The sequence below is a fragment of the Neltuma alba genome, unplaced genomic scaffold (assembly GCF_004799145.2).
Source record: "Neltuma alba isolate B1F8T4 unplaced genomic scaffold, ASM479914v2 tig00011720_pilon, whole genome shotgun sequence".
Lineage (NCBI taxonomy): Eukaryota > Viridiplantae > Streptophyta > Magnoliopsida > Fabales > Fabaceae > Neltuma > Neltuma alba.
The window spans coordinates 68,064-81,440 of NW_021636352.1; the positions used below are offsets into that span (position 1 = coordinate 68,064).

At 34.7% G+C, this 13,377-nt stretch overlaps 2 protein-coding genes across 3 annotated transcripts; both read left to right on the forward strand.

The window, feature by feature from the left end:
* Positions 1–1,851: 1,851 nt before the first annotated feature.
* Positions 1,852–6,347, forward strand: LOC114717238 (protein DETOXIFICATION 16). Of its 2 annotated transcripts, none has more exons than XM_028902338.1 (8): positions 1,852–2,217; positions 3,129–3,673; positions 3,777–3,863; positions 4,068–4,124; positions 4,560–4,798; positions 5,411–5,529; positions 5,672–5,758; positions 6,159–6,347. In XM_028902338.1, the coding sequence occupies exons 1-8, from the start codon at positions 1,876–1,878 to the stop codon at positions 6,210–6,212; spliced, it is 1,530 nt and encodes a 509-aa protein (XP_028758171.1). In that variant the 5' UTR covers positions 1,852–1,875; the 3' UTR covers positions 6,213–6,347. The 2 variants fall into 2 exon arrangements, with proteins under 2 accessions (XP_028758171.1, XP_028758172.1); XM_028902339.1 differs by having other exon boundaries at positions 1,977–2,217; positions 3,133–3,673.
* A 2,117-nt stretch (positions 6,348–8,464) lies between these two features.
* Positions 8,465–12,844, forward strand: LOC114717244 (ATP synthase subunit beta, mitochondrial). The gene is made up of 9 exons (XM_028902346.1): positions 8,465–9,049; positions 9,822–9,897; positions 9,999–10,087; positions 10,232–10,349; positions 10,433–10,536; positions 10,612–10,770; positions 11,027–11,251; positions 11,347–11,658; positions 12,365–12,844. The coding sequence occupies exons 1-9, from the start codon at positions 8,567–8,569 to the stop codon at positions 12,476–12,478; spliced, it is 1,680 nt and encodes a 559-aa protein (XP_028758179.1). The 5' UTR covers positions 8,465–8,566; the 3' UTR covers positions 12,479–12,844.
* The last annotated feature ends 533 nt before the right edge of the window (positions 12,845–13,377 follow it).

Consider the following 13,377-nt stretch of genomic DNA (forward strand, 5'->3'; position numbering starts at 1 on the left):
TATTGCTTTTAAATAAGAATTTAATGGTACTGTGATCTTCCCTCCTAAAATTTTCCATTCCCGGCTTTGACACTCCATTCAATATTATTCTTTGAAAAATATCTATTTAAAATATATTTTTAGTTATTTAAAAGAAAAGTAAAGAAATAGGTTTCGATAAATCTAAAAAAGTAAAATTACAAAATTAATATTAAAGTTCATATTAATTTTTAAAATATATGAATTAGACTTATCTTTTGGTTTTGTAAAAAAAAAAAATCATTTCTTGAAAAATATCAGTGTTTAAATAATTCTTATGTTAAATAAAGATATTTTAGTAAAAAAAAAAGTTTGGGTTCGACTTAACAATTAATTAATAATTAAGTGAATGAAAACAAAATCCCAAAATTTTGTAAGTTTATGTGACATATTACCATCGGTCTTAATTATAAGACTTTGTTTATAGTTTATAAACAAAATCTTATAAATAAGATTGAAGGTGGTACTTTTTTATTTTAGGAAGATTTATATTGATTTTCAAAAAGAGCAGAATCTTTGTAATTATGATAAAATAAAAGAGTTGCTGATATATTTTATTCTAAAAATAAATTCCTCGATCGACTAGTTGAGTGAATGGGTCGATATGCTTTTAATTGAAAATAAATGAGAGTTAGCAAGCGTGAACCCTAATGTTTTAAAAATCATTTTCAACAAATTTTAACATGCACTTGTTTTCTTCATTTTAGTTATACTGATAAAGTAGGATTGTTAAGTATTTGTAACTTGAAAATACTCTTGTTATAAATGTCAATTTTTCTTTGGTTTAAAAAATTTTAACATACACCTTGTCTTTGATAAGATAGTTTAAACATCTTTACAAAGAATTTTTTAACACCTAATTCACCTTTCTTGCTGACGGTGTTGTCATTTTTAACATTTTCTTTTTAATTCTAGAGGAGGTTTGTGTAGATTTTAAAATAGAGCAAGGAGTCTTTTTTAATCATGGTAACATAAAAGGATTGTTAGTGTATGTTATTTTAAAAATAAACTTTTCAGTTGGCTCAGAAATAATAGCTTGATTTGCTTTTAATTGAAAATAAACGACAACCTCTGATGTTAAAAAAGGAAAATATACAACAACTAGCAAGCATGAACCCTAACATAGGTAACGGACATGGTAAATACCATAAGCAAAAGGTTAGTGCATTTGACTCATTGATACTTTTTTTTTAAAAAAATTAATATGATCTTTGGTCCCTCAAATTTTTATTTATTTATTTTGGTTCTATTTCCTCAAGTTTTAAAATACAGGTTTTAGTCCCTCAAAAAACAAAATGGTTTAAAAGGGTGTTTGGGTGAAAATCAAACCATGGTTTTAAAAGTACTTTTATAGTTTATGAAGTAAATATGTAGTAGAGTTTGTCTCGTTTTACAGAGAAGTGCTTTTTAAAAGTACTTTTGGTGATTGCCAAACACTCCTAGGTTTTTATTGAATTATAAAAACTAATATTTTAAATTAAAAAAATTTAAGAGAATAAAATCATAATGAAAACAAAATTGATAAACCAAAAATTGTATTAACTCATATTATACGTCACTTCAAAATTTTAAAACAATACAACTGATCTACGCACATGGCGAGACTAGAGCGTCCGACTCATTGATGTGATGCAGAATAATTATGATAATAATATTGTCAAATCTAATTTTACTTGGTGCAGTTAACACTTGTCCGATCATATGCATACGCCATTACATTAATTTAATAATAGTAAAACATTATTAATAATTGATGTCACCACACAGTGATAGTATTATATATATTGTCCCAAGCAAACAAGCAAAGGAAGACAAAATATGAATCCAGTGGTGGAGATTGCCTGGTGAGCCTTTGAGATGGAAACAAACAAATCAAATCTGGAGACTCAACTTCTGTGTTCTCCAAATGAAGACGGAAGAAGAACAAGAAGGAACCATGACGAACTTGAAGATGGTGGTGAAGAAACAACAGAAGAAGGACGAAGAGGTTGTTGTCTGTGTGGGTTTAGATCAACGGAGGACGTGGTGGAGGAAGCAAAGAGACAGATATGGCTGGCAGGGCCGCTGATTGGAGTGAGTCTGCTTCAATACAGCTTGCAGGTTATAGCCATCATGTTCGTTGGTCGTCTTGGAACTCTTCCTCTTTCTGGTGCTTCCTTGGCCTCCTCCTTCGCCAACGTCACTGGTTTCAGCGTTCTGGTCCTTTTCCTTTCTCTTTACATATAGCGCGCGCATACACACACTACCTACGGTCCTAATTAGAAGACCTCGTTTGTAGTCTATAAATAAGGTTTTATAATTCTGCAAACGAGACCTTATAATTAGAACCAGAGGTAATATATAACTTGCAGTTATTTTTATAGTATGTTATGAGTCCAACGTTGTGAACCTTAGCTTATAAATGAAAGGTCATTTATAGGTTTAAAAAACTATTCCACCTAATAAGTCAATCTTTTAGAATTAGATTCTTCCTTTTGATAGTCTTTTGGATGGACTCTCTCTTTAGACTTATGCTTGTAACAAGCAATAATGCAAAAGTCTAATAGGAATTTTGAAACTCTTAAGTTATTATGAAATCTTATTGTTGTTTTATGCTTCTCATGCATTTTTGTTGGCACGCAAATTTTTATGTTCAAAGCATAGTCCAACATATATATATAACACTAACAGGAGCTCACACTAGTTACAAATCACAAGCAATATAGCTCGTTGGGCACAGTCTAGTTGATATTGGTAGAACTGGGTTTAATAAAAGACATATATTTCTCTGGTCTTATTTATCAGTCACTTCTAACATGTTTCATATAGACTAAGAAAAATCTTAAATTTTATTAACTCTCATTTAAAATTAAACAATTTTTTAATTTTATCCCTATTTAGTATGCATTATACGTCATGCAAACAAAGTCAACATAATAATAAATGAAGGGTAAAATTGTATATTGATACAAAAAATTTCTCTCAGTACCTTATAAATATAACAAAAAATGTCTTATCCTCTACCCTACAAATAGGACCAGAGGAGTATTTGAAATGATACATAAACTTACTGCCTTAATTTTTCAGTTTTAGATTGATGATTAGAAGCTTTTATTTCAAATGTGTGACAGTTAGGGATGGGAAGTGCATTAGAAACACTATGTGGCCAAGCCTACGGAGCCAAACAATACCACATGTTAGGAATCCACACACAAAGAGCAATGCTTGTCCTGCTTTGCTTGTCCATTCCCTTATCTGTAATCTTGTACAACACCTGCAACATCCTCACAAACCTCGGCCAACACCGGGACATATCGGCCGAGGCCGGGACATTTAACCGGTGGCTGATCCCCAGCGTGTTCGCCTACAGTCTCCTTCAGTGCCTCAACAGGTTTCTGCAGACTCAGAACAATGTGTTTCCAATTGTTGTGAGCTCAGGAGTCACAACTGTTGTGCATGTTGGGTTTTGCTGGGTTTTTGTGTTTGGATGTGGACTTGGAAGCAAAGGAGCAGCATTGGCAATATCCGTTTCGTATTGGGTTAATGTGATTCTTTTGGTGGGTTATATCAATGTGGCTCCAAGCTGTGCAAAGACTTGGCATGGCTTCTCCAAACAGGCCTTCTTTAATCTTTTCACTTTCATCAAGCTTGCAGTTCCTTCAGCTGTTATGATATGGTTACTAGCTCCTCCTTATTATTCTCCTTTTTAATGTTAATTAATAACCATATTAAACTCAATTTAATTCATAAATTTGCTAAGTATTATAAATGTTTGACAGCTTTGAGTATTGGTCGTTCGAGATGGTTGTTCTGCTATCAGGTCTTCTGCCAAATCCACAACTAGAGACATCTGTATTGTCCATCAGGTAATTATTAGTTAAACCTATCTATCATTGTCACCCTTCTATCCTGCCAATGTTCATTTATAATGAAAAAATATGCTTTTATTAGCAAAATAAGTCTATAAATATATTTTTGGTAGACATTGGAATGTGTCTGTTGGAGACATCTAAGTTCCTTTTATAGTAATTACTTCAAGAATTGATGAACTAAGATTCTGTAATGTGCAGTCTCAATACTTGCTGGATGGTGTACATGATATCTGTTGGTCTTGGTGGAGCAATAAGGTAATTGACATGCTAATACATATTACCTTTGATCTTAAATATAAGATCTACTACCTCCGGTCCTTAATTTAATCTAGTTAGAAGATTAAATTTGGTCATAAATAAAAAATCTTAATCCATTTTGTCCCTGACTTTTTTTGAAAATATTCTTATTGATTATAAGAGGTTTCTACTAAGGGATAGCTCTAATGTATATGATTAAAAAAAGATAGTTTAAGAAGACTAACACAAGTTTACAACAAACAACTAACTAAAATAATTTTTTTAATATCCCTAAATTAGTTATTTAGTTCTCATATTAATAACCGGAGGTAATAGCTTGTAATGTAAATTTTTTTAGAAATTAGATCTTATATTTAGGATAAAAGGCAGTATTTAATTACAGCAAGTAGTTAGTGCATGGTACTTGTAATAACAGTGATTGGTGATGAACAGCACAAGGGTGGCAAATGAATTGGGAAGTGGGAACTCAGACGGTGCCGTATTGGCAATTAGAGTGATGATGACTATGGTGATATGCGAGGGCGTCACAATCGCAGTTCTGACGATTTTGATGAGAAATGTGTGGGGAAAGCTTTACAGCAATGACCCTCAGGTCATCCATTATGTTGCCTCCATGATGCCCCTTCTTGCTCTCTCTGACTTCCTCGATGGCTTCCAATGCGTCCTTTCAGGTTCTTCTTTCTCCTCACAAATGTTTTCACATCATGCATAATCTCTTGTTTAAAATTTAGGGGTTAACTTGATTTTGTGGCAGAGAGAAGACCTTGATCAAAATGACTAGCATAAATAATACACAATCAAGTTAGATGAAGTACCCTTTTGTCAAAAAAAATCAGATAAAATACTCTTCTTAGGGTTAAATTTAGGGTATTCAACTAATTTGATAGTCTAGTAAGTTTGATTCTATCTATGCTATAGGATAGGATAGAATGTATCTATCTTAGCCATCCCGTCCTGATCCTAGTCATGTTGGGATGAGACAGCCTTATCCAAAAGAAGACTAGGATAGAACGTACTGGGGCCGGCACAAAATTGTGACTTGAATGGGATAGGATGCTAGATGAAAATGTCATCCCGTTATGTTTTTTGGGACAAAATGCAAGACAAGGATGTCTCGATTGCATCCCATCGCGTGAATGCCCACTATGGTAGGTTGGGTCAACTTATTGGACAAAGTCAAATTTGATGCGTGACCTAGATATTATGTGTTTGTTCTCATCACATCAAATTTTTTTTTTATATCAATCCCTTACTAATAATGGCTGCTCTATGTATATAAATAGGGGCTGCGAGAGGGTGTGGTTGGCAAAATCTGTGTGCATTTATAAACCTTGGTGCTTACTATGTTGTGGGAATTCCTTCTGCAGTCCTATTTGCCTTCTTCCTTCATATTGGAGGCATGGTGGGTCTCTGCTTCCTTCCTTTATTTATACATTTGAATTTTTAATTAATCATTCATATTCTTACTTCATAATCGTCAATTATAAACTTTTTGTTCAAATGGTAGTGTTTAATTACAACACTAAGCTGAAATTTATATGCAGGGGCTATGGATGGGGATCATTTGTGGACTCACTGTTCAGGGGATAGCACTCGTTACCGTAAATGCTTGTACTGATTGGACTCAAGAGGTAAACACCAAACCTAACTCAATTGAAATAAGTTAAGATGAAATCAAGTTCTGTAGGGTTCTAAGAATGTCAAATTTTACACAGCAATTCAAATTTTGTTGACCTTTTTTTTGGGTTACATAAAGGGATTTGAATCCTGAACACTGCTTATACTTGCGTGATTTTTCTCTCTCTAATTTCTCTGTTGAATATTCCGTTCAAGAAATGATACTATTATAACACTGAATGTAGCTGAAATTATTTTCGAAATTCTAATATAAACAAAATTAGATTTATTGAACTCTGCAAAATTCAAATATTATTTGAAATCATAATTAAAAATTCTGATAATTATTAGTCCAAGTATAACTAAGGTTTGTTGCCATGGTTAATGTATTTCTTCGTCTTCAACTTCTTGCAGGCAAGGAAAGCAGTGGATTTAACTCAGAAAACTAGCATAGTTGTGGAGCCGTAGGAACATTTCTTACAGAAAGGAAGAAAAAATACGTGACACAAACACGATGGCATATATCTTCCCTTTTTCCCCTAATTATTTTTATACGAGGAATGTATATTAATTACAGTAGTTTTTTTCCATAGGAATTCGATTTTTTTTTTTCATGCCATGCTTCAAATAAAATTTTGCTCCTCTACACGACATGCTGAAAATTCATTTTATAGACAAAGAGCATTCCTTGGTCTCGTGGACCACTTCACCAGCCATTTGTAAGCATAAGCCGTTGCAGTTCTTTGTGAAACCTCTGCTGAAACAAGTCCAAAATTTCTCTATAAATGCTTCTCTCTTTAAAATGCTTTCATCAGGAGAGGGCTGCTTTATGCTATATTCGGTCTTTAGCATAAGAGCTAATTAAAAATTTAATTTCGTTTTCAATATAAAATCTCAATCCATTTTATTTATCTTCTTTCTTTAAAATATATATATTGATTGTAAGAGTTTCTATCAAAAGATAATTTCAATCATCAAATGTATATGATTAAAAAAAAATAGTTTAGGGAGATGAATACATATTTATGACAAATAACTAACTTAACTAATTTTTTTAATATCTCCAAATCAGTTACCTAACTCTTTATTGAACACCAGAAAAGTAGTATTTTCATACAGATTTTAAAACATTGATAGATAGAAAGACAAGTTCAAGTTGCTGTTGTCTATGCTTGGACGTCGATCTCCTGCATGGTTTTGAAGTGCAATGCATTTTCATCACAGAATTCTATAGGCTTTAATGAATGTTCAAAACACTGCAAAAGTATAAGCTATTGTGCTAATGTCAGGACCTTACTAGAAATAACTTGAAAATTTTCTCGAGAAACTTTTGCATTTTCTGTCTGTTTTCCCCCCTTAATTTTCCTTCCTCGTCAATGACTTTCTCACTGTCCACTAGGGGTGAGCAAAACCGAACCGTAACAGAAAACCGAACCGAACCGAATTTAATTTCAGTTTTTTGGTTCGGTTATTTCGGTTTTCGATTATATATTCGATTTTTATTTTTAAAATAATTCGGTTTCGGTGTTCGGTTCGGTTAGTAGAAAAAAATTTCAGTTATAACCGAATAACCGAAATAAATATATTATATATTTATATTTAATAAATATTATTATAATAAATATATATGTGGGTATATGTGAATTTTTAAATATATTTATATTCAATAAATATGGTTATAATGAATATTATTATAATAAATAACATAGAATGATGAAATATTAATTAATTAATAGTTGTAATTGTGTTTTATTATTATTTTTAATTTAAAATTATTTTTCATATTTATATATTTCAGTTAATCGGTTAATCGAACCGAAATTTTCAGTTAGTTCAGTTTCGGTTAGTTCGATTAATCGGTTTCGATTCGGTGTTTAAAATTTACTCTATTTGGTTATTCAGTTAATTTGGTTATTACCAATAACCAAATCGAAAAACCGAATATTCACCCCTACTGTCCACCGCGCTAGATTTCAAACTTCAATTTGGATTAATAAAAAATGAAATTCACTTTGTAGTTTATAGTTCTCTTCTGCCAATAAAAGCATGGCATTTAGCCATTTAAACTCTTATTGTTTGATTTTCTTATATGGTCACATTGATGTTTTGGTTGATTTTAGAGTTACAATTGCCATTTAGTCACTATCACTATTGTTGTTTTGGTCGTGTTAAAATAAAAATAGCTTTCTTAATGATGTCTTCCATATCTGTAGAAACTCAAATTTAAAAACTTATATGCTCAAGCAATTAAAGCTCTTTTCGGTAGGACCAAGACCAATGTCTATTAGTTACTTAAAATGACTATTTAAATTTTACAAATAAAAATTTTAATTACAAAAATTATCACTGTTAATACTTAATATTAATATTATAAATTATAATAATCTTATTGACAAGAAAAAAAGCAAAAGAATGTACTATGAGATGCCCCTTGGGGCTCTAGCGGCCCAAAAAGCTAATACCCGGATCCGGGTTCTGAATTCCCCGCAGGAATTTTCGCCCATTTGCGTGGAGGAGAGAAGAGGAAGCAAAGGAGAGAGAAGAACGATCATGCCAGCCAAGTCATACATTCGACATTGTCCAGGTCAAAATCCTTTAGACGACACCCTTTGGACGTCCATCTGTCCCTCTCTCCTACGTTTAAATCCGAGCCCTAACAATATTCAGATTTGAGTTCAGTTAAAACTTTAAAAAAGAGGAAAAAAAAAATTCACTTTCCCGTTTTTGAGCTATGTTGTTTTGCATATAGTCCCATTCACTCTCTCTCTCACTCAACAAACCCTAGCCCTCTTTTCTGTTTCTCTACCTGAAGCCTTCTCAAGATGGCTTCACGCAGACTCGTATCTTCTCTGATTCGATCTTCCCTTCGTCGATCTTCTGCTCAATCTTCCATTACCAGCCCCAGACCCAGACTTTCTTCTTCAACTGTGTCGCATCGTCCTTCTCCTTATGGCTACCTCCTCAACCGTATCACTGAGTATGCTACATCAGCTGCCGCCGCTGCCGCTCCATCTCCTCCGGCCAAGAAGGATCCCGGAACCGGTGGTGGCAAGATTGTTGATGAGTTCACTGGAAAGGGTGCGATCGGTCAGGTGTGCCAGGTCATTGGTGCTGTCGTAGATGTTAGATTCGAGGAGGGATTGCCTCCGATCTTGACTGCCCTTGAGGTTATGGACCATTCGATTCGATTGGTGTTGGAGGTGGCTCAGCATTTGGGTGAGAACATGGTCAGGACTATTGCTATGGATGGAACTGAAGGGGTTGTCAGAGGACAGCGCGTGCTCAACACTGGATCTCCTATTACCGTGAGTCTCGAATCGCATTATATTTCTTGATCGCATTGCATTGTTAGTGTTTTTCGAGTTTTGCAATTTGATTTGGTGAGGAAAAATTTGGTTTTTTTTAGAAGGGTTCGACTTCCCCGTGTCTAACTGCATCGGACGATGTCAAGTTTAGTCAATTCCACCATGAACCTGTAGGCTTTTAGAATGAGTCACAGATCTCGGTGTATTTCTATTCCTTTGGAAATTGACCTAAAGTGCGTGTGCCATTTTGGTCGCTATAAATTTCTGCTACTGTTATAGCCTAGTCGGAAAATCATATTGTTCCTTGGTTTTGTTGTGAGTTCAATGGCGTGAAGATCGGGATGAAGAGTACTGACAATTTTTTATTTATATATTGAGATCATTATCTTGAACAAGTCAGATGGATAATTTTTTTTTGTTTTGCCGGAATATATTTGTTTTGTTAATGCTTCCTAACTGCGTTTTGAATAATGATGCGGTTCTTATCTTTTTTAGTCAGCATGTTAGAATTGCTTCTTGACTTCACGTCTCTGTGATGATTGGTGTTGAAGTGGATGCATTCTTGCTTTCTGAACCTAAAGTGCATACAAATATGGTTTTAGTTTGGCTGGTATCTGGATATACTGATTTTGTTCACCTCCCCTATCACTTTTTAATCTAGTCTAGCACTTGACGCCCATTGGAGATGGATTGCGCTTGCTTGGTCTTTTATATTTGTTTTTGTCCTCTCTTTATTTCCTATTTTCTGATGCAATTTATGCTTGTTCTTTAGGTTCCTGTGGGTAGGGCTACACTTGGACGTATCATTAATGTCATTGGAGAGGCTATTGACGAGAAGGGTGACCTCAGTAAGAAATCATAAATCAATTTATGTCTGCCAGTACTTGAGAAGTTGTGCTGTCCTTTTGGTGAGGTGTTTCTGCTGACCGTATTGTTTTGATTTCCATAGAAACTGAGCACTTCTTGCCAATTCATCGAGAAGCTCCTGCTTTTGTTGAGCAAGCAACTGAACAACAGATCCTTGTGACAGGAATTAAGGTGTTTTTCTTCTGCTTCTTTTTCTATCTGTTCATTGGAGTGTATGTATATATGTATTTTAAAACTTTGCATCCACATGCTTTGATTGTCTGGGAATATATGTGTTATAACTGGGTGCCATTTTCTTATTACTATTGCCCTTAGGTTGTGGACTTGCTTGCACCATACCAAAGAGGAGGAAAGATTGGATTGTTTGGTGGTGCTGGTGTGGGAAAAACTGTGCTCATCATGGAACTTATTAACAACGTTGCGAAGGCTCATGGTATGTGCATAAATGCTCTTCATTACTTGTCAAGATGTTCTTGCTCCTCTGTTTGTATGAATGCTGAGGGTATTGTTGTGTAGGTGGTTTCTCCGTGTTTGCTGGTGTTGGAGAACGAACCCGAGAGGGTAATGACTTGTACAGAGAAATGATTGAGAGTGGTGTGATTAAGCTTGGTGACAAGCAGGTGAACATAGTATTTTGAGATACTCAGTATTCTTCTATTCCGTTTATTGTGATGCTGATGTCTTTTGTTTTACAGAGTGAGAGTAAATGTGCTCTTGTGTATGGTCAAATGAATGAGCCCCCTGGTGCTCGTGCCCGTGTTGGTCTGACTGGGCTTACAGTTGCTGAACACTTCCGTGATGCTGAAGGGCAAGATGTGCTTCTTTTCATTGATAACATTTTCCGCTTTACCCAGGTATGGATGTTTTCAACAAACTTAGCTAATTTCTGTACTGTTCAGTACATGTGGTCATTCTATTAAGGGAAAATCGCAAAAACAGACCTTAGAAATAAAAAAAATTGCATACAGGGACCCATTCACAAAAATTGTTGTCAAAACCCATACTAATTTGTAATGGGTCCCTATTTGCAATTTTTTTATTTCCAAGTTCCTTCTCCCCCCCCCCCCCCCACACATTAATGTTCAATTTACATTGTGCTTCATCATTTAGGCCAACTCAGAGGTGTCTGCTTTGCTTGGTCGTATCCCATCTGCTGTTGGTTACCAACCAACCTTGGCTACTGACCTTGGAGGTCTTCAAGAGCGTATTACAACCACCAAGAAGGGTTCAATTACCTCTGTCCAAGCTATTTATGTGCCTGCTGATGACTTGACAGATCCAGCTCCTGCTACCACTTTTGCTCACTTGGATGCTACAACTGTGTTATCACGACAGGTTTGGTTGTGTCTTGTGAAGCGTCAGTTGTAGCGTCAGTTGTACTGATGTTTCTGTGTCATGGTCTAATTAACAATTTTGAAATTATTGAGCAGATCTCTGAGCTGGGTATCTATCCTGCTGTTGATCCCTTAGATTCTACATCTCGTATGCTTTCACCCCTTATATTGGGTGAGGATCATTATAATACTGCTCGTGGTGTACAAAAAGTACTTCAGAACTACAAGAATCTTCAAGATATCATTGCCATTTTGGGAATGGATGAGCTCAGTGAAGATGATAAGTTGACTGTTGCTCGTGCACGTAAAATCCAACGTTTCTTGAGCCAGCCTTTCCATGTTGCTGAAGTCTTCACTGGTGCCCCTGGTAAATACGTAGACTTGAAGGAGAGCATCAACAGCTTCCAGGTATATGCTTGTCTTATTGAGTAAATAGTACTTTTGCCAGTTTGGATTTTAATATATATAGCCACATTAAACGGGAGACTTCATACATGCTTTTTCATTAAGCATTTTAGCAGTGCCAAAAAAATGTGGAATGTTTTTGTTTACTGTGTGGTGGTATCTGCTTCCTTGCCCTTATGAAAATGAAATATATGTCTTGTGATGCTCTGTAAGGACCTTTAGCTTTAATTTTTATTACGATTTGCTTGAGTTACTTGATCGACTCATGAGTTAATGCGCTTGTCTATCCGTAGACATTTCCAGTAGTTTTAACTCTTAACTTGTGTTGGAATTTCTTTGGCCTTCTTCTAAGGGCCAAAGCACCATTTTGAAAGTAAACCCCCTTTCGAAACAAAATAAAGTAGAACATGTTAATTCTCGCAACTCAGTTTCTTAGTGTTTGTATTCTGTTTGTTTCAATTATTTTGGATGGTAGATTTTCTATTTTGCTAGTTTAACCAATGTACCTTCACCTTGGTTTTCCTTTGAACTGATGCGCAAAAAATGAGTTCAAACATTATATTATGAAAAGGCCGGCAAGAAGTGGAAAAATATGAAACCTTTCCTGGCCTGGTCTAAGTCTTGATTATTTTTTTTAAAATATGAAGCCTTTCCTCGCCTGGTCTTGATTATTATTATTTTTTGTTTTGTTTTGTTTTATACTTGACAGGGTGTGTTGGATGGCAAATACGATGACCTTCCTGAGCAATCATTCTACATGGTCGGAGGTATCGATGAGGTTGTTGCAAAGGCAGATAAGATTGCTAAGGAATCAACATCATAAGTTCATAACCACACAGCTATCCTACTTTGTTGATCCGTTTTTTGATAGTTGCATAAATCAATAACTTAGGAACTCTGGGCAATGCCAAATGACAGAATCTTTCAATTTTTTCTCTCATGGTACCATGTGTCGGGATTTTCCATTTCCATTTCAAAATCTTGTTGCCAATTGTGAAAGTGAAACGGAGCCTGTGGCCCCATGCACCCCCCCCCCTTCAGTTGTGTTAATAAGGGGAAAAAAGGCAAGAGAACATGTACATTTCTGCTGTTCTTGTTCAGAAACATGGGTTGCATCAATGTTCAGGACTTTGGCTGAGTTTTTCTCATGCTGTTAGAGAAGCAAATCTGATTTTTCGAGTGTTTTTCATTTTTTTTCTCCCCCCTATTTGCTATTTACGGGTATCATGTTAATGGATTTGGACTGGATAAGCAGTAATGAAAAATCATTAGCCATGAACTTGTTCACGAACGATTTCAGTTTTGAAGCGGTTTTACAATAATACAATGTGTATTTGAACATTTTATCAACTTTGTCAGCAGTTTTTATTTCGAAAATTTTTGAATTATTTTATTTTGCTGTAACCCAACGTTTATTTATGTACCTTAATGTGTTTTCCTAGGTCAATAACATGAAATTTGTTTTGCAAGTTACCTGCGTATTCTCGATTTCAGTGTAATGCCTCCAGTTTGTATAACATTGTTTCGCGCGTTTTTTTTTTTAAATCAACAGTTTCTCCCGTAGATAAAGAGTTATTATATTGTTTTATTCGTTCAAAAATATCATCATATTTCAATTGAGAGGGGGTTTCATTATTATTATTATTATTTAACGCTACTGGAAAGTTATAAAAGTGATGGAAAATAAGAGTTAATATGATTTTTTTAAAAGAAATTTGAACT

Excerpts from the sequence above, each read along its gene's own strand:
- LOC114717244 (XM_028902346.1), top strand. The coding sequence starts at position 8,567 with ATGGCTTCACGCAGACTCGTATCTTCTCTGATTCGATCTTCCCTTCGT. Across the intron at positions 9,050-9,821 it reads ACACTGGATCTCCTATTACC|GTTCCTGTGGGTAGGGCTAC; the intron begins GTGAGTCTCGAA and ends CTTGTTCTTTAG. Across the intron at positions 10,088-10,231 it reads TCCTTGTGACAGGAATTAAG|GTTGTGGACTTGCTTGCACC; the intron begins GTGTTTTTCTTC and ends TATTGCCCTTAG.
- LOC114717238 (XM_028902338.1), top strand. The coding sequence starts at position 1,876 with ATGGAAACAAACAAATCAAATCTGGAGACTCAACTTCTGTGTTCTCCA. Across the intron at positions 4,799-5,410 it reads CTTCCAATGCGTCCTTTCAG|GGGCTGCGAGAGGGTGTGGT; the intron begins GTTCTTCTTTCT and ends GTATATAAATAG. Across the intron at positions 5,530-5,671 it reads TCCTTCATATTGGAGGCATG|GGGCTATGGATGGGGATCAT; the intron begins GTGGGTCTCTGC and ends ATTTATATGCAG.